The 25,960-nt window shown below is 43.6% G+C and overlaps 1 protein-coding gene across 3 annotated transcripts in view; it reads left to right on the forward strand.

The window, feature by feature from the left end:
* Nucleotides 1-329: 329 nt before the first annotated feature.
* The window catches only part of GLIPR1 (GLI pathogenesis related 1), a 69,351-nt gene continuing 43,720 nt past the window's right edge, over nucleotides 330-25,960 (forward strand). Inside the window, exons 1-3 of one of the 3 annotated variants that reach the window (XM_019960198.2) lie at nucleotides 330-447; nucleotides 23,298-23,571; nucleotides 24,370-24,615. In XM_019960198.2, the coding sequence (XP_019815757.1) occupies nucleotides 23,380-23,571; nucleotides 24,370-24,615 (438 nt within the window). In that variant the 5' untranslated portion in view covers nucleotides 330-447; nucleotides 23,298-23,379. Of the gene's footprint in view, nucleotides 448-2,610; nucleotides 2,698-23,297; nucleotides 23,572-24,369; nucleotides 24,616-25,960 lie in introns of those variants that run through there. The other 2 variants (XM_019960197.2, XM_019960199.2) reach the window with 2 other exon arrangements.

The following is a 25,960-nucleotide window of genomic DNA, read 5'->3' on the forward strand; positions in this document are numbered from 1 at the left end:
TGCCGAAAAAGAGTCAGGATTCTTTGACGGATACAGAATAAGCCACTCCGACAAGATTAGGCAGAGAAAGTATTTATTACAGCAAATAATGTAGCTGACAGAATGGACGAGGGTGCTGTAAAAACAGTCCTAGAGCAATGTCCAGATCTGGCTGATTCTGTGTAAGAAATGCTAGCAACAGGATTTTTCTACAGCTGCTGGCTGTCAGGAAAGCTACTGCTAAACTGCACCCCCAGAAGCTGTACATGTCTGGTGCCACACTGCCAGTAAAAATGGGAACAATGCGGAAGCAGCTCCCACGTGTTACTCATCTCCAAGTGATCAGAGGGTTGATATATAACTGACCTAAACCATAAAAGGACAATTCTGACTGCTGGAAGGAGAACATAATGCAGGGGCAGGGGAGGAAGCAAGCAGACTGCTGGGGAGATCATCACCATATTCCAGGTGAGAGGTAAAGATTGACGGGTGAGAAGTGGTTGAACTCTGGGTGTATTTCAAGGGTGACTCCTAGATCTTGACCTGAGAATTTGGGGGCCTCGGCTGTAGCATAACTGAGATAGGAAAGATCGTAGGTAGAAATCATAATCGAGCGATGTGCTGGGGTGTCCGCAGTGCAGAAAGTCAAACTCTGATGACAGGTGTTTGTGGCAAACTTCCCTGGTGGCTCAGACAGCAAAGCGTCTGCCTACAATGCGGGAGACCTGGGTTCAATCCCTGGGTCCGGAAGATTTCCTGGAGAAGGAAATGGCAACCCACTCCAGTATTCTTGCCTGGAAAATCCCATGGACGGAGGAACCTGGTGGGCTACAGTCCATGGGGTTGCAAAGAGTCGGACACGACTGAGTGACTTCACTTTCACTTTCAAGGGTTTATTGCAAGTTGACTTTGCAGAGCTGTGTGGTCTTATGTAAGGCAGTTGTGGGCAACTGACAGTGAAGTGTGAGTTACTAATCTAATTTGATATGGTTTGCTCTGCTTGAGGAAGAAAACACTGGTACCTTGGGAGGAAGCAGTCTACATTGTTGTCAGCTGCCTCTCTCCCTAATCAATTTGATCTGTTGGTCTCCAACATTTGTACCAGCTGCTGCTGCTAAGTCGCTTCAGTCATGTCCGACTCTGTGCGACCCCATAGAGGGCAGCCCACCAGGCTTCCCCGTCCCTGGGATTCTCCAGGCAAGAACAATGGAGTGGGTTGCCATTTCCTTCTCCAATGCATGAAAGTGAAAAGTGAAAGTGAAGTCGCGCAGTCGTGTCCGACTCTTTGCGACCCCATGGACTGCAGCCTACCAGGCTCCTCCGTCCATGGGATTTTCGAGGCAACAGTACTGGAGTGGGGTACCATTGCCTTCTCCGATTTGTATGAGAGCAGATGTCAAATGAAGTCTTTCTCTTGAAATGTGTACCCAAGGCTCAAGCCCCTGAAGTCTGGTCGCCACCTAGGTAGTGGGGGAGGGCTTGGTATGGTCCCTTTCAAGGAGATCAAGAGCAGTCTTTGTTCTTACAGGTTCCAAATCAGAAGTGTGGGGGAAAATTCAGAACCATTAGTTTGGAGAATCCAGACATCTGAGGAAATTAGAATTCAAGATTCAGTCCAGTTTACAGGTACATACAAAGTCTCAAAGACAAAATTAACAGGATTAGAATCTAATAGAAAGATACAAACATAAATTTTCTCTATACTATCATCCCCATTTTTTATCAAAAATAATCCTAGTAAAACTAATTTGTTTTCACTAAAGTTAGCCTGATAATTTATAATGACTATATAAGATCTTTTTAAGACTGCTTTGCTGAAGCAAGGTGCTGGGTTGACTTTTCCAAGAAGCTTTATTGGCTCCATAAGTGAAAGTGAAAGTGAAGTCATTCAGTTGTGTCCTACTCTTTGCGACACCGTGGACTGCAGCCTACCAGGCTCCTCTCTCCATGGGATTTCCCAGGCAAGAATACTGGAGTGGGTTGCCATTTCCTTCTCCAGGGGATCTTTCCAACCCAGGGATCAAACCCAGGTCTCCCTCATTGCAGGCAGACGCTTTAACCTCTGAGTCACTTTATTGGCTCCATAAAGCTAACCTCAATTCCTTAAAGCTGTCTGGTCATATCTGAGTTTATGCTTCTCTCTCTCGAGTATGACAATCCAGTCAAACCCTTGGTAATTAAACCACTTGGGTCATTTCAGGGGCTCTGAAAAGTTCTGGTACTGTGGTCCTTTATGTCTCAGTGCAGAAAAGAAATCAGAGGGAGGCAAAGTGATAGATAAGAAGTGATTTATTAGAGCAGAATGCTTGTGAGGTTTACAACTGCCACGCCCTAAGAACTTACCAGGCTATAGTTTTATAATCAAAGGAAAAGTGGGGAGGGGAGGAGGCCTTCTTTGTCTTTTTTTTTTCTTTGTCTTTCTTGAGTAGAAGTCATGCTTTCATTAACAGCTCCTCCTCCTGATTGAGCAGAGGCGTTTTCTTTTCCGCACATGTTGAAGTTAGGTCCACAAAGTATCGTTTATCATGTGTGCAGAGAGCATGTCCCAGGGATCATTAACTTACTGAGCTCACTGGGCAGGATGTGGGTCATGCCACCATTGCGTTATTGTTTGGGGTCACGTCTCATGCTTCCTTTGCGTGGTTTCGTTGCTAAGCAAGCCCGCTTGGTTGTGTGGTAAAGCAAGCCTGCTCTCTCGAGCCATCGTTTAACTTACAGGTAAACTTTTCTACTTATAGGCCCCTGATGGGATTAACTAATCACCTACTTTGTCCCTTTACTTTGTCCTTGTCAGTAATACAGCAAATATTTCCAACTGTGTCCTGTTAGAAAAGACCAGATGCTTAATGAACTTATGCAAATAACTTAACTCTATTGCCATGAAAAGAATACTTAAGGGTTTCCAAATTCAAGAGGGATCAGGTAGAGAGAAAAAGTAAATATTTCATCTTTGTTTACTAGGGTATACTTTACCAAAATGCTGCAAGACATAGATAGCTTGAGAGAAGTTTCCTTAACTTTGGAAAAGCATAATATAAAAGAACTGGCAAAGTTTAAAACAAAATGTCATAAAAATTATAATCGTCCTCCCAGTTTGCTCAGTCTGAATGTAATTAATACTTGTTCTGCTTGAATCTAGTTTTTTCATTAGTTCTGGCAAGTTTAACCCAATTTAATTTTATGATCTTAAGCTTCACAGAAGCCAGTACCTGTCAAAATCCTTTCCATGAATTTCTCTGAAGATGAAATATTTTTGCAGAAACACTTTTACAAAAGCACCTGAGTAAAACAGTAACTTTCTGTAAATGACAAAAGACTTTGAGTGCATTATAATGGAATTTGGAGGGTATTTTGTTTTTTCGGTGACACATGTTTATGATAATATCTGATCAATTCTCCCTAGATGGTTGTTCACTTGCTCTCTGTACATCCCCTGCTCTATCAGTCTCTGCTTTACCTTCACCCTACTCACAGGACTGATCTTTCCTCTGGCTGCTAGATCCTAATCAGTGCATGCCTACGTATTTGCCCCAGGCCCAGACTATGATAGCTCTAAAGGTTAGGAATACCTTATCCAAAGGACAAAAAGAGGTGCTCCTCTGCTGGTTTCCCTGGTAACCAAAGAGCCAACCTGAGGTCAGTTCCCTTTATAACTGGTAACTTCTCCTCCTCCCACCAATCCCTCACCATCCCATAGCAAAGACTGCCATGTCTTGCCTTCTGTCTGTCACACAGGGTGGAGTATTGCTCCAGGATTTTGCTTCAGACATGTAAGATCCCCCTTTAAAGAATGTCTCTGTCACTGACTCTGAAATAAGGAAGAAATCTTGTTTGCTATTTCAAGATAATCATGAAAGTAATGTTGCTTATCAGCTTGAATTATACAAAATAGCCCGCCTCTGGGAACTTTGCCTCTCAGAAAACATCATGGCCAGGCCCAGCTGTGAATGACTGCAGGTGCAAAGAAATGAACACACTCCCTCCGGAGGCTGGTGGGAACTAGGAAATGCTCGACTTCACTCCCCCGCCTTTCAGCAGAAAGAGGTCTGAATTCTAACTCAGGCAAGACGGTCCTGTGAGACAGGAGCTCACCATTTTCTCTCTGCTGGTTCTCCAAATAAAGTCACCATTCCTTGCACTAACAGTTCCTCTTTTGATTTTTTTGCCCTGTTCTGTGACAAGCAGTACGACCTTGGACTAGGTAACAAATGTTGGTATAGCCAGCCAGAATCCTTGCTACTCCTTGGCTAGCCAGCCTGGCTTGGGAATTTTCTGGTAAGGTCCTAGCAGATGCCAGGACCTCCTATCCTGAGGATCTCATCTTCAAAATTCCCCAAAGCAGCACTGGCTGAACCCACATTTGGCAGCGGGAACAGGGCAGTGGTATCTCTTTAAACTTTAGTTCCCTCATTTATTAGTTTTTTGGTCATGCCATGAGGCATGCAGGATCTTAGTTCCCCAACCAGGGAACGAGCCCATGCCCTCAGCACTGGAAGCACGGAGTCTTAACCACTGCACTGCCAGGGAAGTCCCTGGCAGGTGGAATAAGGAATCAGCATACGGGAGCGGCCACAGGCTTCATACAGAAGGGCAGGTCACTCGGGTGTTTACAGATAGAGATTTTATTTCCTCTCCATTTGGGCCTTTTTCTTCAGACTGCCTTTACTTGAGTTGGGTATCCTGTTAGAGAGTGGAAAGAGTTGCTGGACTTTTACAGCTCGGTTTGTGACCTGGTTTATCTGTTTCTTTGGATGCTAGGATTTGTGTGTGCAGTTTGTGTTTTGTCTGTCTTGAATTTCTGTCTTTGAAAACAGATAATGTTTCTGTGATCTCTAAAGAAAGCCTTCTAAGGCACATTTTGGATAAGTGACCTGATTACAGCTGTGAACATGGGTGAGATGAAGATGCTATATTGTATAATAACAACGTGTGACCACAGTACTTGTTAGGATCTCTACAAGTGGTTTGGGCAGGATTATGTGAGGACCCTGTGGGATGCGTACTGATCTTCTTGCTCAGTTATTTATGTTGCTTATGGTTTCCCGTGTCATTGGTATCTGTAAAACCCAAGACCAAAGTTGAGGGTTTATTTAGGATTTTCTGTTTGACTGTGGTCCTTTAGGTCCTTTTGAGGTTTTCATTTTATTTTGTTTAGTATGCTTTCTCCATGCGTTCATGTCAGTCGCTCAGTTGTGTCCGATTCTTTGTGACCCTAGGTACTGTAGCCTGCTAGCCTCCTCTGTCCATGGGGTTTTCCCAGCAAGAATACTGGAGCGGGTTGCCATTTCCTCCTCCAGGGTATCTTCCAACCCAGGAATTGAACCCACATCTCCTGCATTGCTTGCGGATTCTTTTCACTGAGCCACCCAGAAAGCATGTTTCTTCATATACACTCAATTTAGTTCTGTGATATTTAAAATATTTATTGATGTCACATGGAGGAAAAGAACAGGAAAAAAACAAAACCAAACCTGTTCTTATCCCAGAGTGAGACATTTCCAGGAAGAAAGTCTCCAGTTGGTTCCTAAAAATCAGCTAAAACTACAAATAGAAATGGACATGCCTTTCCCATGTTGCTGCTGCTGCTGCTGCTAAGTCACTTCAGTCATGTCTGACTCTGTGCGACCCCATAGACAGCAGCCCACCAGGCTCCTCCGTCCCTGGGATTCTCCAGGCAAGAACACTGGAGTGGCTTGCCATTTCCTTCTCCAATGCGTAAAAGTGAAAAGTGAAAAGGAAGTCGTTCAGTCATGTCCGACTCTTTGCGAACCCATGGACTGCAGTCTACCAGGCTCCTCTGTCCATGGGATTTTCCAGGCAAGAGTACTGGAGTGGGGTGCCATTGCCTTCTCCGAGATTGCCTCTAAGCTAACATAGAAACAATAAAAGCCTCTCCTGTGGCAGAAACAGGAACCTGAAGGGAAGAAGCCTGGGAGCTTCCTTAGACTTGAGACACCAATTCCCCATAGGAGCCCAACTTAAAACTTACAGAGAAAGAGCCCGTTGTCCTTCCTGATGTCTTCCATCAGGACAGCTTGACATCAGAGTCTAAAAATAACCCCAGAATTGCTTTAGAACCTCCCAAGGTGGGAACTCAACACAGAGGAAACTGCCCCACCAAGGACTGGAAAATAGACTTTACTCAAATGCTTTGAGCTGCAGGAAATTTTGGATAACCTTCTAGTGTTTGTGGATTCTTGTTCAGAATGTGTGTGTGTGCTTTATGGTTGAGTTGTGTCCGACTCTTTGTGACCCCATGGACTGTAGCCTGCCAGGCTCCTCTATCCATGGGAATTCTCCAGGCAAGAATACCAGAGTGGGTTGCCATGCCCAGGGGATCTTCCCAACCCAGGGATCGAACCCAGAACTCCTGTATTGTGGATTCTTTATGATCTGAAGCACCCTCCTCCAGGGAAGACCAAGAATACTAGAGTGGGTAGTCTATGCCTTCCCTAGGGGATCTTCCTGACCCAGGAATCCAACCAGGGTCTTCTTCATTGCTGGTGGATTCTTTAACAGCTGAGCTACCAGGGAAACCCTTTTTTTGGATAGTGAGAAGCATATCCCACTGGACAGAAAGTCTGAAGTCATTAAAGTCCTCTGAAGAGAAATTTGGGCTTCCCTGGTGGCTCAGAGGTTAAAACGTCTGCCTGCAATGCGGGAGACCTGGGTACCGTCCAAGGGGTCACAAAGAGTCAGACATGACTGAGCAACTTCACTTTCACTTTTCAAGAGAAATTATCCCCTGATTGGGGTTAAGGCATTGAAACTACTTTCATCCCAGAGACCACAATCAACAGGAAGAGCTATGAAACTGAATTATACATTTAAAAAGGAACATCTCTAAAACATGTCCAGACTAAAGTAACTTGGGATGAGGCCTTCCCAGTTGCCTGACTACAGATCGGTGGGTCCAGGAAGCAGGCTTCAATTAAGCCACTTTGAAATACTATATGGTAGGCCATTTCCAGGTGTCTGCCCAAGCAAGAGAATCCATAGACACTCTAAGACAGTGGTCCCAACCTTTTTGGTACCAGGGACCAGTTTTGTGAAAGATGATTTTTCCACAGATCGGGGTGGAGGGGTAGGTTTAGGTGATGATGCAATTGATGGGGAGCTGCAGACACTCGCTGGCCCAGCCCTCACCCACGCTGTGCCACCTGGTTCCTAAAAGGTGGTGGACCAGTCTATAGCCCGGGGGTTGGGGACCGCTGTTGTAGGATACCCAGCAGTTGCCTATTATATTAAACTTTGGGCACAATACTAACCTCTTCATGAGTTTGCCTCCAACAGGTCTGCCTATCTACATGAAGTAGGTGGTAATTTCTCTGTAGCTGGAGTAAGAGTCAATCAATTTTTTTTGTTTATGTCTAACTAAATAGCATAGGAATTTACTACATGTATTGGGAACTGGAACTCAAGCCCCAAGTTCAACTATGAATTAGACAACTAAGTGCCAAGAGGATTCATCTGCTTCAGGTAGTTGTAGCTAAAAAGGAACAGACTAAGGAGACTAAAGAATATTCATTACTTCCATTCAGCAGCAATTAGACAGAAAGTTTATCGCCCCTTTCCCCACAAGATGACGGAATGGGCATTGATAGTAGGAAATTGTAATAGGGACAAATGTTTTGTATTTCAAGTTAATCACCAAAGGGCTTTTGCCTATCAGCTTAAGTTATACATAAGGGTCCATCTATGAGAACTTTGCCTCCAAGTAATGAGCATTAGGGGCTTCCCAGGTGGCGCTAGTGGTAAAGAACCCAGCTGCCAATGCAGGAGACATAAGAGACTTGAATTCAATCCCAGGGTCCGGAAGATCCCTGAAGCAGGACATGGCAACCCAGTCCAGTATTCTTGCCTGGAGAATCCCATGGACACAGACCTTTATGGAGGGCTACAGTCCATAGGATCACAAAGAGTCAGACACAACTGAAATGACTAGCACAAATGCACGCAATGAGCATTAAGCAAAAATACCTTTGTTTACCTCACAAAACTCCCTGACCAGGCCCATCTGTCAGACAGGAAGACATGAACATATCACCTCTGGAGGCTGATAGGAACCAAGAAATGCTTGACTTTACTCCCTCCCCTTTTTGTATAAAAGAAACCGGAATTTTAACTCAGGCAAGATGTTTCTTTGAGACACAAACACACCATCTTGGTTTTCTGGCGTTCCAGATGAAGTCACTATTCCTTGCCCCAACAACTTGTCTCCCAAGTTGGCCTGCCATATGGTATACAACAAAAAAGAAACAGTGAGCAGTATAACTTAGACTGGGTACAACTCTGGGCTCTTTCTTTGGTCTTGAGGCTGCACAAGTACAGGGCTTGCAGGCCTGTGGATTGCAGCCTAATAGACAGTAACTGAAATTAGGTCTAACAGTATTCAGTTGAGCCACTCAGTCCTGTCTGGCTCTTTGTGACCCCATGGACTGCAGCACACCAGGCTTTCTTGTCCATCACCAACTCGCAGGGCTTGCTCAAACTCATGTCCATCCAGTCGGTGATGCCATCAAACCATTTCATCCTCTGTCATCTCCTTCTCCTCCCACCTTTGATCTCTCCCAGCATCAGGGACTTTTCCAATGAGTCAACCCTTTGCATCAGGTGGCCAAAGTATTGGAGCTTCAGCATCAGTCCTTCCAATGAATATTCAGGGTTGATTGCCTTTAGGATTGACTGGTTTGGTCTTCTTGCAGTCCAAGGAACTCTCAAGAGTCTTCTCCAACACCACAGTTCAAAAACATCAATTGTTTGGCATTCAGCTTTCTTTATGGTCCAATTCTTACATCCATACATGACTACTGGAAAAACAAAAGCTTTGACTAGATGGACCTTTTTTGGCAAAGTAATATCTCTGTTTTTTAATATGCTGTCTAGGTTTGCAATAGCTTTTCTTCCAAGGAGCAAGTGTCTTAATTTCATGGGTGCAGTCACCATCTGCAGTGATTTTGGAGTCCAAGAAAATAAAGTCTGTCACTGTTTCCACTGTTTCCCCATCTGTTTGCTATGAAGTGACAGGACCAGATGTCATGATCTTCATTTTTTGAATGTTGAGTTTTAAGTCAACTTTTTCACTCTCCTCTTTCATTTTCATCAAGAGACTCTTTAGTTCTTCTTCACTTTCTGCCATAAGGGTGGGGTATCTGCATATCTGAGGTTATTGATATTTTTCCCAGAAATCTTGATTACAGCTTGAGCTTCATCCAGCCCAGAATTTCACATGATGCACTCTCAGTTCAGTTGAGTTCAGTTCAGTTGCTCAGTCTTGTCCGACTCTTTGCGACCCCATGAATCGCAGCACGCCAGCCCTCCCTGTCCATCACCACATCCATCGAGTCAGTGATGCCATCCAGCCATCTCATCCTCTGTCATCCCCTTCTCCTCCTGCCCCCAATCCCTCCCAGCATCAGAGTCTTTTCCAATGAGTCAACTCTTCGCATGAGGTGGCCAAAGTACTGGAGTTTCAGCTTTAGCATCATTCCTTCCAAAGAAATCCCAGGGCTGATCTCTTTCAGAATGGACTGGTTGGATCTCCTTGCAGTCCAAGGGACTCTCAGGAGTCTTCTCCAACACCACAGTTCAAAAGCATCAATTCTTCGGCGCTCAGCCTTCTTCACAGTCCAACTCTCACATCCATACATGACCACTGGAAAAACCATAGCCTTGATTAGACGAACCTTTGTTGGCAAAGTAATGTCTCTGCTTTTGAATATGCTATCTAGGTTGGTCATAACTTTCCTTCCAAGGAGTAAGGGTCTTTTAATTTCATGGCTGCAGTCACCATCTGCAGTGATTTTGGAGCCCAAAAAATAAAGTCTGACACTGTTTCCACTGTTTCCCCATCTATTTCCCATGAAGTGATGGGGCCAGATGCCATGATCTTCGTTTTCTGAATGTTGAGCTTTAAGCCAACTTTTTCACTCTCCTCTTTCACTTTCATCAAGACACTTCTTAGTTCCTCCTCACTTTCTGCCATAAGGGTGGTGTCATCTGCATATCTGAAGTTATTGATATTTCTCCCGGCAATCTTGATTCCAGCTTGTGCTTCTTTCAGTTCAGTGTTTCTCATGATGTACTCTGCATCCAAGTTAAATAAGCAGGGTGATAATATACAGCCTTGATGTACTCCTTTTCCTATTTGGAAAAAGTCTGTTGTTCCATATCCAGTTCTAACTGTTGCTTCTTGACCTGCATACAAATTTCTCAAGAGGCAGATCAGATGGTCTGGTATTCCCATCTCTTTCAGAATTTTCCACAGTTTATTGTGATCCACACAGTCAAAGGCTTTGGCATAGTCAAGAAAGCAGAAATAGATGTTTTTCTGGAACTCTCTTGCTTTTTCCATGATCCAGTGGATGTTGGCAATTTGATCTCTGGTTCCTCTGCCTTTTCTAAAACCTGCTTGAACATCAGGAAGTTCATGGTTCACATATTGCTGAAGCCTGGCTTGGAGAATTTTGAGCATTACTTACTAGCGTGTGAGATGAGTGCAATTATGTGGTAGTTTGAGCATTCTTTGGCATTGCCTTTCTTTGGGATTGGAATGAAAACTGACTTTTTCCAGTCCTGTGGCCACTGCTGAGTTTTCCAAATTTGCTGGCATATTGAGTGCAGCACTTTCACAGCATCATCTTTCAGGATTTGGAATAGCTCAACTGGAATTCCATCACCTCCACTAGCTTTGTTTGTAGTGATGCTTTCTAAGGCCCACTTGACTTCACATTTCAGGATGTCTGGCTCTAGGTCAGTGATCACACCATCGTGATTATCTAGGTCGTGAGGATCTTTTTTGTACAGTTCTTCTGTGTATTCTTGCCATCTCTTCTTAATATCTTCTGCTTCTGTTAGGTCCATACCATTTCTGTCCTTTATTGAGCCCATCTTTGTGTAAAATGTTCCTTTGGTATCTCTAATTTTCTTGAAGAGATCCCTAGTCTTTCACATTCTGTTGTTTTCCTCTACTTCTTTGCATTGTTCGCTGAAGAAGGCTTTCTTATCTCTTCTTGCTATTCTTTGGAACTCTGCATTCAGATGCTTATATCTTTCCTTTTCTCCTTTGCTTTTCGCTTCTCTTCTTTTCACAGCTATTTGTAAGGCCTCCCCATACAGCCATTTTGCTTTTTTGCATTTCTTTTCCATGGGGATGGTCTTGATCCCTGTCTCCTGTACAACATTATGAACCTCCATCCATAGTTCATCAGGCACTCTGTCTATCAGATCTAGTCCCTCAAATCTATTTCTCACTTCCACTGTATAATCATAAGGGATTTGATTTAGGTCATCCCTGAATGGTCTAGTGGTTTTCCCTACTTTCTTCAATTTAAGTCTGAATTTGGCAATAAGGAGTTCATGATCTGAGCCACAGTCAGCTCCTGGTCTTGTTTTTGCTGACTGCATAGAGCTTCTCCATCTTTGGCAGCAAAGAATATAATCAATCTGATTTCGGTGTTGACCATCTGGTGATGTCCATGTATAGAGTCTTCTCTTGTGTTTTTGGAAGAGGGTTTTTGTTATGACTAGTGTATTTTCTTGGCAAAACTCTATTAGTCTTTGCCCTGCTTCATTCCGTATTCCAAGGCTAAATTTGCCTGTTACTCCAGGTGTTTCTTGACTTCCTACTTTTGCATTGCAGTCCCCTATAATGAAAAGGACATCTTTTTTGGGTGTTAGTTCTAAAAGGTATTGTAGGTCTTCATAGAACCATTCAACCTCAGCTTCTTCAGCATTACTGGTTGGGGCATAGACTTGGAGTACTGTGATATTGTATGGTTTGCCTTGGAAACGAACAGAGATCATTCTGTCGTTTTTGAGATTGCATCCAAGTACTGCATTTCGGACTCTTTTGTTGACCATGATGGCTACTCCATTTCTTCTGAGGGATTCCTGCCTGCAGTAGTAGATATAATGGTCATCTGAGTTAAATTCACCCATTCCAGTCCATTTCAGTTCGCTGATTCCTAGAATGTTGACATTCACTCTTGCCATCTCTTGTTTGACCACTTCCAATTTGCCTTGATTCATGGACCTGACATTCCAGGTTCAAGCAGATTAAGAGGACAAAATCAAGTTTAATATGTACATATGGGGAATGCACATAGCATAAGAAACTACAAAGATAGAAGGCAAGGTGAGGTATATAAGTCATCTTGGACCTAGGAGAAGGAGGTAGAGGTCTAAGACTTCTAGGAGAAGTAAGATAATCCACATGAAGACAAAAAGAGTTAATGCATGATCAACAAGTGTTTGCTGGGCCATCTAGAGACAGTGGGACTCAAGAGAGGACAGTGATCAAACAGACCTTGTTATGTTCTTTCCTGTCTACCATACCTAGCTTACAATATACTGTAGTTATTTATCAAGCTCCCGGAGATGGTGAAGGACAGGGAAGCCTGGCATGCTATAGCCCTTGGGGTGGCAAAGAGTCCACAATGATTGAGTGACTGAACAGCACCAAGAGTTATCTATGGTGATAACTCCTTCCTAGAATGGGACTTCTATCTGAAAGTCTCTAGGCAATTAGAAGGACAGTCAAATGTTCTTTCTGAGTCTTTTGGGCCTTGCTTGTTTTCAGTATGAATTAATCTGCATGCCAGATATGCATCTTGGGGCAGCCTTCCTGGAACCCCATCAGTTCCCTCTAATGAAACTTCCTTAATAATTTCATATGTAAAAAACTGACCTGGTGACTGTACAGAAAAAAGTAAGTAATAAATTGGTAAAATTGCAAAGAAAGAAAAGAACATAGATTAGAATGATATTGTTGTTCAGTCACTCAGTCACGTCTGACTCTTTGCAAACCCATGGACTGCAGCACGCCAGGCTTCCCTGTCCATCGCCAACTCCCAGAGTATACTCAAACTCATGTCCATCGAGTCAGTGATGCTATCTCACCATCTCATCCTCCATCATCCCCTTCTCCTCCTGCCTTCAATCTTTCCCAGCGTCAAAGTCTTTTCTAATGAGTCAACTCTTTGCATCAGGTGGCCACAGTATTGGAGCTTCAGTATCTGTCCTTCCAATGAATATTCAGGGTTGGTTGCCTTTAGGATTGACTGGTTTGATCTCCTTCCAGTTCAAGGCATACTCAAGAGTCTTCTCCAACACCACAGTTCAAAAGTATCAATTCTTCAGTGCTCAGTTGGACCATAAAGAAGGCTGAGTGCTGAAGATTTGATGCTTTTGAACTGTGGTGCTAGAGAAAATTCTTGAGTCTCTTGGACAGCAAGGAGATCAAACCAGTCGATCCTAAAGGAAATGAACCCTGAATATTCACATCCATACATGACTACTGGAAAAACCATAGCTTTGACTAGACAGACCTTTGTTGGCAAAATAGCGTCTCTGCTTTTAAATATGCTGTCTAGGTTGGTCATAGCTTTTCTTCCAAGGAGCAAGCATCTTTTAATTTCATGGCTACAGTCACCATCTGCAGTGATTTTGGAGCCCAAGAAAATAAAGTCTGTCACTGTTTCCATTGTCTCCCCATCTATTTTCCATGAAGTGATGGGACCGGATACCATGATCTTAGTTTTTTGAATGTTGAGTTTTAAACCAACTTTTTCACTCTCCTTTTCCACTTTCATCAAGAGGCTCTTTAGTTCTTCACTTTCTGCCATAAGGGTGGTGTCATCCACGCTGGGGTGGTGCATATCTGTGGTTATTGATATTTCTCCCAGCAATCTTGATTCCAACTTGGGCTTCATTCAGCCCAGCATTTCTCATGATATACTCTGCATATAAGTCAAATAATCAAGGTGACAGTACATAGCCTTGACATACTCTTTTCCCAGTTTGGAACCAGTCCTATGTTCCATGTCTGTGTCTGTTGCTTCTTGACCTGCATAAACATTTCTCAGCAGGCAGATAAGGTGTTCTGGTATTCCATCTCTTTAAGAATTGTCCACAGTTTCCTGCAATCCACATAGTCAAAGGGGCTTCCAGGTAGAGCTAGTGCTAAAGAACCCACTTGCCAATGCAGGAGACATAGAGATGTGGGTTCCATTCCTGGGAAGGGAAGATCCCCTGGAGGAAGGCATGGCAACTCACTCCAATATTCTTGTCTGGAGAATTTCCATGGACAGAGGAGCCTAGCAGGCTGCAATCCATAGGGTTGCACAGAGTTGGACATGACAGTAGTGACTTAGCATGCATGCATGCACACAGTCAAAGGTGTTAGCATAGTCAGTGAAGCAGAAGTAGACGTTTTTCTGAAATTCTCTTGCTTTTTCTATGATCCAGTGGATGTTGGCAATTTGATCTCTAGTTCCTCTGCTGCTGCTGCTGCTGCTGCTGCTGCTGCTAAGTCGCTTCAGTCGTGTCTGACTCTGTGCGACCCCATAGATGGCAGCCCGCCAGGCTCCCCCGTCCCTGGGATTCTCCAGGCAAGAACACTGGAGTGGGTTGCCATTTCCTTCTCCAATGCATGAAAGTGAAAAGTGAAAGTGAAGTCGCTCAGTCGTGTCCGACTCTTCGAGACCCCATGGACTGCAGCCCCACCAGGCTCCTCCATCCATGGGATTTTCCAGGCAAGAGTACTGGAGTGGGGTGCCATTGCCTTCTCCTCTGCCTTTTCTAAATCCAGCTTATACATCTGGAAGTTCTCGGTTCATATATTGTTGAAGCTTGAAGGATTTTGAGCATGATTCTGCTAGCATGTGAAATGAGTGCAATTGTATGGTAGTTTGAACATTCTTTGTCATTGCCCTTCTTTGGGATTTGAATGAAAACTGACTTTTTCCAGTCCTGTGGCCACTGTGGAGTTTTCCAAATGTGCTGGCATATTGAGTGCAGCACTTTCACAGCATCATCTTTTAGGATTTGAAATAGCTCAGCTGGAATTCCGTCACCTCCATTAGCATTGTTCATAGTAATGCCTCCTAAGGCCCACTGGACTTCATACTTTAGGATATCTGGCTCTAGGTGAGTGATCACACCATCGTGGTTATCTGGGTCATGAAGATCTTTTTTGTATAGTTCATCTGTGTATTTTTGCCACTCCTTCTTAATATCTTCTGCTTCTGTTAGGTCCATAGCATTTCTATCCTTTATTGAGCCCATCTTTGCATGAAATGTTCCCTTGGTATCTCTGATTTTCTTGAAGAGATCTCTAGTCTTTCCCATTCTACTATTTTCCTCTATTTCTTTGCATTGTTCACTTCAGAAGACTTTTTTATCTCTTCTTGCTATTCTTTGGAACTCTGCATTAAGATGGATATATCTTTCCTTTTCTCCTTTGCCATTTCCTTCTCTTTTCTCAGCTATTTGTAAGGCTTCCTCAGACAACCATTTTGCCTATTTGTGTTTCTTTTTCTTGGGTATGGTTTTGGTCCCCGCCTCCTGTACAGTGTTATGAATCTCTATCCATAGTTCTTCAGGCACTCTGTCTATCAGATCTAATCCCTTGAATCTATTTTGTCGCTTCCACTGTATAATAGTAAGGGATTTGATTTAGGTCATACCTGAATGACATAGCGGTTTTCCCTACTTTCTTCTATTTAAGTCTGAATTTTGCAGTAAGGAGTTCATGATCTTAGCCACAGTCAGCTCCTAGTCTTGTTTTTGTGACTGTAGCTCAGATCATGAACTCCTTATTGCAAAATTGAAGATAAACAAACAGAAAATGAAGTTGAACAAGCAGAAAAGAACCAACTGGGCAACGTTTCTCCACATCCTGTTACATAAGTTCCCCAACGCTGGGACTGAAAGGTTTTTGCTATAAGTCACGTGCAATGCCAGGATTCATGGCCTCTGGAGGACAGGAATTCGATCCAGTGCCAGAGACAAGGATTGCTTGATTGCTCTTGATTGCTCAGAGCTTACTGTGTAATAAAGTCTTTTTAAAGTGTATAGGAGACAGAGAAACCTTCTGACATAGACATCAGAAGGGGACAAAAAGAGTGCCCCCTTGCTAGTTTTTAGCAAGGAGTTACATACCTACTAGCAAGCTGCTAATTAGAGGAAGGAAACACCTCAAAATTGAGATTTACACCAGGCCCCTCCCCCACAACATGCATTTTGAGATAGCACGGGCACAGGATGAGTCATCCCTGGCCACAAAACGACTGGCACGAATCTTGAAGAAACCAGATTCCCAAGCAAATACATAGTTCATTAATATAGCTTAAGAAAACATTTCCAAGAAAAGCACAGTGGTTAACTCAAGGTTTGAGACAAAGTTCAGTTCAGGTGGAACCAGATGTCGCCATGACAATGCAGGATTAGAAGAGAAAAGAAAAAGCTGTCTGCCACTTGTAGTGAATTTGCTCCTGCCACCTGGAGACCTCTGACTTCCCTACTGAAGCTATTAACACTCTCAGGACTTTGTCCAGAAAAACTGTTAAACTTCTTTTAGCACATGTAAATTAGATATTATTTGCCCTGCTGGATTCACAAAAAGCGCTATTTTTCAACAGTGATTGCACAAGGTCCTCCTTGCTGAATATCAGTGCATTTAGGGCATGATGATTTTAGAGTACCACAAAGGCTAAGCTAGTAACTTCTGAGTGTAGTATTTTCAAGGTTTGCATAGCAGTATTGAAGTCTTTTTCTACTGTGAAAAGATTTTTAAGACTGCTTTTTCCAATGTACAGTCTTTAAAGCTTGGGAATAAGATCCTCGGTGCTGAAAAGACCTTGAAATTGTGATATATGGCAGATTCTCTGTGATTTCTCAGCTAGTGTGCTTATCTGGCACAAGTTTATGAGCAAAGTAACTTTTGTTTATAATTTGGCTGGCATTTGCGGTGCAGTATTTGGTCACAGAAGGACCCTGGCATCCAAACCCACATCACCCTGAACATTTGGGGGGGAACCTTTACACATGTGGTTGTCACAGTAAAAAGACACGAGTGGTTTACAAACAAGGTTAGCATGCTGTGGTTGTTATTGCTGTCGTTCAGTCAATAAGTCATGTCTGACTTCTTGCAACCCCATGGACTGCAGCACGCTAGGCTTCCTTGTCCTTCACTATCTCTGAGCGTTGGCGCAAGTTGCTCAGTCATGTCTGACTCTTTGCGACCCCCTGGACTCTTCACTCCATGGAATTCTCCAGGCCAGAATACTGGAGTGGGTAGCTGTTGCCTTCTCCAGGGGATCTTCCCAACCCAGGAATCAAACCCAGGTCTCCTGCATTATAGACAGATTCTTTACCAGCTGAGCCACCAGGAAACTCTGAGTTCACTTAAACTCGTATTCATTGAGTTGATGATGCCATCCAACCATCTCATCCTCTGTTGCCCCCTTCTCCTGCTGCCCTCAATCTTTACCTGCATTAGGGTCTTTTCCAATGAGTCAGCTCTTTACATCAGGTGGCCAAAGAATTGGAGCTTCAGCATCAACATTCTAATGAATATTCAGGACTGATTTCCTTCAGGATTGACTGGTTTGATCTTGCAGTCCAAGGGACTCTCAAGAGTTTTCTCCAGCACCACAGTTCAAAAGCATCAGTTCTTCAGTGCTCAGCCTTTCTTATGGTCCAACTCTCACATCCATACATGATGACTGGAAAAACCAAAGTTTTGACTATATGGACCTTTGTCAGCAAAGTGATGAATGGGTTTTAATACACCATCTAGGTTTATTATAGCTTTTCTTCCAAGGAGCAAACATCTTTTAATTTCATGGCTGCAATCACCATCCACAGTGATTTTGGAGTTCAAGAAAATAAAGTCGGTCACTCTTTCCATTGTTTCCCCATCTATTTGCCCTGACGTGATGGGGCCAGATGCCATGATCTTAGTTTTTTTAATGTGTCTGTGAGATCTAATTCCTTGAATCTATGCATCACCTCCACTGTATCATCATAAGGAATTGATTTAGGTCATACCTGAGTGGCCTAGCTGTTTTCCCTACTTTCTTCAGGTTAAGCCTGAATTTTACATTAAGGAGCTTATGATCTGAGCCACAGTAAGCCCCAAGTCTTGTTTCACTGACTTATATAGAGTTTCTCCTATAGAGAACCTTATATAGAGGTTCTCCATCTTTGGCTGCCAAGAATATAATCAATCTGATTCTGGTACTGACCATCTGGTGATGTCTATGTATAGAGTCCTCTCTTGTGTTGTTGGAAGTGGGCGACCATTTTAAGTGGTGCTAAGGACTGACGCTAAAGCTGAAACTCCAATGCGAAGAGTTGACTCATTGGAAGAGACTCTGATTCTGGGAGGGATTGGGGGCAGGAGGAGAAGGGGATGACAGAGGATGAGATGGCTGGATGGCATCACCGACTCGATGCACATGAGTTTGGGTGAACTCCGGGAGTTGGTGATAGACAGGGAGGCCTGGCATGCTGCGATTCATGGGGTCTCAAAGAGTCAGACACGACTGAGCGGCTGAACTGAACTGAGCTGATAGTGTCCAAACACCTCCATTCTCCATGTGCTCCTGTCAGTCTGTGAGAGAGAAAGCAAGAAAAAAATAACTGATATAAGAGGTCGATAGTTTGGTTTTGGCAGCTATAAAGCTTATTTGTCACCTAACCAAGTAAGTTTAGATTTTTGATCCACCCAAATATAGTTTATGGTTTGGGGCAGCCTTATCATGGGGACAGCTGCAGTAGCCCAAAGTATACAAGGGTCTTTATTTTATTTATTTATTTTTTTTTTTTGGTTGTGCTGGGTCTTAGTTGTGACATAAGAGATCTTGTATCTTCCTTGCAGAATGCAGGATCTTCTGCGGCAGGTAGGATCTAGCTCCCATCCCAGGCCACCTGCACTGACGGTGCGGTTTTAGCCCTGGGCCAGGGAAGTCCGGCAGGTGACTTTTGAGACAGCCAGGACATGTGGTGATTTGACAGACATTTGTGCCCAAAAGGGAGATGCTAGAGTCCCATACAACTTCCTTAGGAGACTCAAAGATTACACCTGTGGAATCAAACCACACAATTTGCTTTGCGATTTTGTCCTGGTAGGTTACCCAGGAAAGAGACAGTGTCATGTTCGTTTTCAAAGCAAAAGGAAAGCTTTTCACCTGTTATCTTTATCTGGATAAGGGACAGTCCTTGGGCTTCTGGAGTTTTTCTGGGGCCCAAATGACTCACTAAAGAGAGGCAGAGTGGTGGTTTTCTTGTGGATATCGTACCCGGCCACTCATCCCCCTTCTGTACTTGGCCCACTTTGTGTTCACAGTAGTAGGAACAAAGACTAGTGGAGGCTATTTTGCACTCCCTGGGCGTTGACATAATCAATAGACTGATTAGTTTACATGGCCAGGGTTCGGTAAATTAGCATAAGGTTTACCCCCTTATGAGAGGGTTAGTAAGAGCAAGACACAAGTTGAAAATGAGCCCACAGTGGAGACTTAGTGGACAAATAGGATAGAAAGAGAAAAGCGTTCTCCAGCTAGGCTTCCAATAAATGCTTAGTACGCATGGAGAAAGGATTCATTGATAAGAAAATGGGGTTTTCTGTTGTTTTTTCTCTTTAGTGGGTGTATACAGGGAGTCTTAAAAGCAGGGATGGGAAAATAAATGAAAGTGAGGTTTCTTGATGTGTGATCTTGGGAAACTGTCCACTTCATGATGCTGGCTACTTCTGGGACCTGGGAATTGGCCCTGGAGATCCTTAAACTGATCTGGAATATCTGTCTCCTCCAGCTGTCTTGAGAGGGATGTTCTGGGCCTGTTTTGGCATGGTTTACGTGGATCCAAGAGGGTTCTCCTTTGGGGAGCAGTGTAGGTGGTTCTTAGTACCTCATAAGGTCCTTCCCATGGAGGTAACACCACGTGTTCTCTTCTAAAGAGCTTGATGTACACTTGGGCTCCTGGTTGAAAGAATGGCGAGGCTTGTCAGTTGGCAGAGGTCAAGCCCTGTGACCTGTTGGCAATATGTCTCAAGTACACTCATTTTTGAACATAGCTAATCATAACTAATCAGATTGTTCACTTAAGTTCCCATCATCTTCACTTAACCCAGAAGTGGAAGGTTTAGAGATGCCAATTGACATTGGGTATCCAGAGACCATTTCAAAAGGGTTCAATCCATGTGCCCTATTCAGAGTATTCTGGCTCTTTAAAAGGGCCATCAGCACAGATTCTGGCCATTAAAGTCCAGTTTCTGGATCTTTCCTAAAGTTTTTTCTTGTCTAGATTTTCACATTCCACTCTCCTTGACAACTGAGGATGATATGGAGCATGAAATTTTAAAGAGTACCCCAGAGTTTTTGCAAGCAAGTGGTTTATGTTTGTAAAATTAGCTCCTCAATCTGATTTAATCCATAAAGGAATGCCACAGTGAGGAATAACCTCAGTTATGAACGTCTTTACCACATGTAAGTCAAATAGGATTCAGTCCATCCCTGAAACATGCAGACGGCAGCAAAATAGTGAAAATAGCCTAAAGCTGGGGGAAACCCATAAAATTCATTTGGAGTGTCCCAAAGGAGAAGTGGCATTGGAGGATTTCCTGGGATATCCCAGGAATTTCTCAGAAGTGTGGGGAGGTTTACAAGGAGTGCACAGGGAAATAATTTGGTCAGAAATTTTATGGATGCCGAGGCAAAACCAACTTTTTTGTTCCTTATCTCTCCCCCATCTGCACATTTATCTCACTTGATGGGATATCAGTCAAAAGATTAAAGGAAAAGAGGCTACAGAAAGTCCATTTGACCTGATGTATCCATCTGGTAATTTTTTGGCACCCTTTTGTGTTCATTTGTTTTCTTCAGACTGTGGGACATTTGCTTAATGGTTGATAATATCAGTCAAGAATAAAGCAAATGGGGACACTTTACACCCTCCCAGTGTCATGCTGAGAGCTTTGTACTTTTTTCTCTAAAATAAATCCTATTCGCTTGCTACTGTGAAAAAAATAAAAGAATAAAAGCAATGAACCTATGGTTGTTGTCGGGGAAGGGTCGGGGGAAGGGATAATTAGGGTTTGGGATGGACATGTACACGCTACTGTATTTAAAATGGATAATCAGCAAGGTCCTACTCTATAGCACAGGGAGCTCTGCTCAATATTATGTGGCAGCCTGGATGGGAGGGGGGTTTGGGGGAGAATGGATACACGGCCAGGGCTTCCCCCATGGCTCCGTGGTAAAGCATCTGCCTGCCAACATAGGAAACTTGCAGGAGACAAGGGTTCTATCACTGGGTAATAGAAGGAAGATCCCCTGGAGGAGGAAATGGCAACCCACTCCAGTATTCTTGCCTGGAAAATTCCATGGACAGAGGAACTTGGAGGTAACAATTCATGGGGTCGTGAAGAGTCGGACACAACTGAGCGCACATACCCTATATCTGAAGTAAGGACTTCAATTGTTCCGTGTGATTTAAATGGTCAAGTCCCTTTGCTGTCCACCTGAAATTATCACAACATTAATAGTTAATCAGCTATTACTCCAATATAAAATTAAAAATTTTTTTAATAAAATTTTTTTAAATTGGGTAGAGAAGGAATAAGGGTGTCCATTTGGAGCTTGATGTTTGCTGCTACTGCTGCTAAGTCACTTCAGTCATGTCCGACTCTGTGCGACCCCATAGACGGCAGCCCACCAGGCTCCCCTGTCCCTGGGATTCTCCAGGCAAGAACACTGGAGTGGGCTGCCATTGCCTTCTCCAATGCATGAAAGTGAAAAGTGAAAGTGAAGTCGTTCAGTCGTGCCCGACTCTTAGCGACCCCATGGACTGCAGCCTACCAGGCTCCTCTGTCCAAGGGATTTTCCAGGCAAAAGTACTGGAGTGGGGTGCCATCGCCTTCTCCAAGCTTGATGTTTAGCAACCCCTTTAGCCTGATCATTTTCTTAAAGATATAGCACTTCCTTGGTATGAGCTGAACCATGAACAGTAGCAGTTTTAGAAGGGAGATGATATCTTGTAATAAGGAAGCCAGCATATGGCCATTACCAGTAAGAGTATAGCTACAGAGGTTAAGAATTCACATTTCCAAATGTGCCAAGAGGATGACTTGTCCAAAAGCACATCTGAAGTCTGTGAATAGTGGCCATTTTCCCTTCTGCTGGGGTACAAGCTCCAGGAAGAGCTATGAGTTCAGCAGCCTGGGCCGATTGTTACTGTGGCTAAAGAAGAAGCCTCAGGAATCTCAGAGGAGAAACTGTGGCATCACCAATTAGTATGTTTCCCCAGAAATCTCATTGACAGTCACCACCACAAAATAGAAGTCAGTCTGGGTTATCTAAAGGGGTGTCTGGGAGAGCAACTTATGGCTTTGAGACCATTTCTGCAGCTGCAAAGCAATCACGTGGGGTAGAGCAGGACTCCCTATCATCAGGGAGGGGTAGGGAAGTTGCTGAATTCAAAAGTATTAGCAACCATGTGAGAGGATGAAAGATCCAGCACGTGAGTAGTCTGTCATCACGCGGAGAGGTGTTACATCCTGTGAACTTAGAGACTAGCTGACCCCGCCTGGGGAGCATGGAGATGAAGTGGGGAGCCTAGCATATGCGTTCTGGCTTTGTCAATCAAGGCAGCGGCTGCAGCCACCCATGTAAGCAAGAGGGCACACTTGACTCCACAGGATCTGATTGCATGAGAAACAAGCTTTAGGATGTGTCTGAGAGACAAACATTGCCCTAGCATGCCTGCAGCAGTCCCACTATTTTCATGACAATACATTGCATTAGCTAAGAAGTTTGTTTGGGTTTTTCCATAATATCTTGCAGCAAAACCCGAATGAACTTTTGGGCCAACAGTAGATGAACAAGATTGTCAAAAGCCAGGAATTCAGAGCATGGACAAAGCTAAGGTTGAAGTTTCAAAGGAGATTATTGCCTTCAAAGGGCCAGGAAATAGGCTCTGGACTGTTATCTGGGGGGAAGAGCATACAGAGGTTTAGCAAGGGCTGCAAAAGTAGGAATCCATTGGCAGTTGTAGTAGCCAGATGCCTCTAAAAATTTACATAACTTTTTTTTTTTCATTTGGTGGTGGGGGATCAACAAAATCAACTCATTCCCATCACATTCACCACTGTGAGTGAATTCTAGGTCCAGTGATGATGTTTACCAGATATTCTAACCACAGTGTGCTGATTTGACTCCAGAAAAAATGTTTTTAAGTATTTTGCAAGACATTTAATGAAATAAGAGATATGTTTTTATTTCACCACCAGAACCTCTTTAAAAATTGAGACTATTATTTCTGGAGATTCCAGAATTTCCTTTGGAAACATCCTCCAACTCAAATGAAAGTCTGGTGTAGTCTCTTAAAAATCCATGTTGCAATAGGTGCTCTGTCACTGAGAATCACCGAAAAGACGGGGTTAAGGCCACAAAATGAGCCACAAACCATATATGGAAAAATGGTTTTCTGCAAACTTGTGGTGAACTCATGTTTTGCTTTCCGTTTTCTCAAAGCTGAAGTCTGCTGTGCTTTGCAAAGCTGACTCACACACCCTTGGAACCTACAGTGTTTCTGGATTCCAGCCCCTGGGGCACCATGTCAGACAGTCTGAGCAGGCGAGTCACATTTGCTGTGACAGCCTGGATGCTCTCCGTGGTCTCCAGTTCTTCCGCTCCAGCAAATACTTTGCCAGATATCGAAAACGAAGATTTTATCAAAGACTGTGTTCGAATGCACAACAAGTTCCGATCATCAGTAACTCCAGCAGCCAGTGATATGCTGTACATGGTAAGAAAACTTCAGTGCTTGTGGCCGAAGTCAGTCAAAAACAAGGGATGTGGATTGCTTTGGGTGGTGAATGCTTGGTAACCCTGGGATCATTTTCTTCTGTGATGAAATTGTGCAGTAGTTTCACTACCTCTGATCAAAGCAAACCCAGTTTTGCTCTGCCTTCTCAATTCTTGTTATAAGGAAGTTCAGCTAGTATGTTTTACTTCTCTTTTAGGGCACTTCCTTTCCTCGGGTCTCAGGTGGAATTTAGTTCTCTCTCTCTTTTTTTTTTTTTTTGGTCTGTTAATTTTTGTGAAGTTTTGTTGTTTCATTGTTCAACTTCTTTTGTTATTGCTGGCAGAGTGCTGGCTTTCTCAGGAGGGTAGCAGGGGATCCAAGGGAAAGGCTAGGATTTTCATCAGGCTTGAGTTTAAATCCTGGGTCTATGGTTTTGGCCTGGTTTTTAACCTCTTGGAGCCTGATAGTAGAGGGGCTATTTGGGGTATGAAAATTGCAGAAAATATGTGAAACCAGCATATATTATTTTGCAACATAATTGGCCTTGAGTGAGATGTTGGTCTGTGTCACTCTCTTTGATTCTAAATTCCTTGATACCAGATTATCATGTCTCCCACGAACCCTAGTGAAAACTTAAAGACTATAATACGATCCTCCACAAGTGGAGGAACTCCGTCTCTATGGTCCTTCTCCTTTCCGGACGTGGCATCTCGCCTCCCATGCAAATTCCCGCTCTGGTTGCAGTGTTGTGTGAATTGCAGGCTTGACCCTCCTACTCTTTCCTATTTATTTCTGCAGACATGGGACCCACTACTGGCTCAGATTGCAAAAGCATGGGCAAGCCATTGTGAGTTTGCACACAACAAACGGTTGAAACCACCCTACAAGCTGCACCCAAATTTCACTTCACTGGGAGAAAACCTCTGGACTGGGTCTCTATCCATTTTTTCTGTGTCTTCAGCCATCACAGCCTGGTATGATGAAGTTAAATACTATGATTTCAAGACTCGGAAATGCAACAAAGTCTGTGGCCATTACACTCAGGTACGTATCTGACCTAAATTCTCTAGAAATGGTCATCTCATGGGTGAGGGGAAAACTGGAATCTCATGTGAAGAAAATAGAGTATACTAATGTCCCCATCAGAGGAGGCGATGGCACCTCACTCCAGTACTCTTGCCTGGAAAATCCCATGGACGGAGGAGCGTGGTAGGCTGCAATCCATGGGTTCTCGAAGAGTCAGACACGACTGAGCGACTTCACTTTCACTTTTCACTTTCATGCGTTGGAGAAGGAAATGGCAACCCACTCCAGTGTTCTTGCCTGGAGAATCCCAGGGACAGGGGAGCCTGGTGGGCTGCTGTCTATGGGGTCGCACAGAGTCAGACACAACTGAAGCGACTTAGCAGCAGCAAGCAGTGTCCCTACAAATATGAGAGAATAGGGATGACAGGCTGTCTTCAAAAATAAATAAATGGAACAGAGTTCAATACCAGAGGAAATGGTGCTTGAAGAGTGTATGACGTGGACAGACATTAAAGGTGAGGCCCACCAATCTGGACAGCCTTTGATTAATTCTGATAACACCCTTCTGCCCATGGTACTTTGTTCCCTTGTGAACAATCAAAGGGCCTTACGAGTGAGTAGATTTATTTCCAGGCCCAGGTGTTGCAGTGGTAAAAGAATCTGCTTGCCAATGCCGGAAACACAAGAGACATGGATTCGATCCTTGGGTCGGGAAGATCCCCTGGAGGAGGAAATGGCAACCGGCTCTAGTTTTCTTGCCTCAAAAATGTCCATGGATACGGGAGCCTGATGGACTGCATACAGTCCATGGGGTTTCAGAGTCAGACACGACTGAACAACTGAGCACACATGAACAAGTCTTCTAGGAAATTTGAGGCAGCTGTTCGGGGACTATAAAATTAGGAGAAGTAAGCCTCTCAGACAGAAACATCAACAAGAACTGGCTCTTCTTTATCCTCGTAGTCTTTCAAACAGGGACTAAATATCTATGATGTAAAGAGGAAGAAAAAAACCCACAGTCCCAGCCTCAATGGAAAGACCAACATGAAAACTTGTACAGACAATCCTGCAGCTATCCTGCCCACAAATCTACAGTATAAGTCTTGATAGCTACATTCAGAGTCTCTCAATGAGATTGTTTTTTAAAAAGTCAAGCTGTTTTTGGCTTCCTAATCCTAACTCATATTTGCAGCATGATGGAAACAAATCCCTAGGAGGCATCTTCTACAGTCTTTTTAATATACTGCCTCCGTATACTGGCCACATCTTGTTCATTTACTTTTATTTTCTGTCAGTCCTTGACAAATAACTAAAGGCAGTGAACCTATGTATGACTGATTTTAATGTAGAAAAAAACTGTTGA

Source organism: Bos indicus, chromosome 5 (assembly GCF_029378745.1).
Source record: "Bos indicus isolate NIAB-ARS_2022 breed Sahiwal x Tharparkar chromosome 5, NIAB-ARS_B.indTharparkar_mat_pri_1.0, whole genome shotgun sequence".
Classification (NCBI taxonomy): Eukaryota; Metazoa; Chordata; class Mammalia; order Artiodactyla; family Bovidae; genus Bos; species Bos indicus.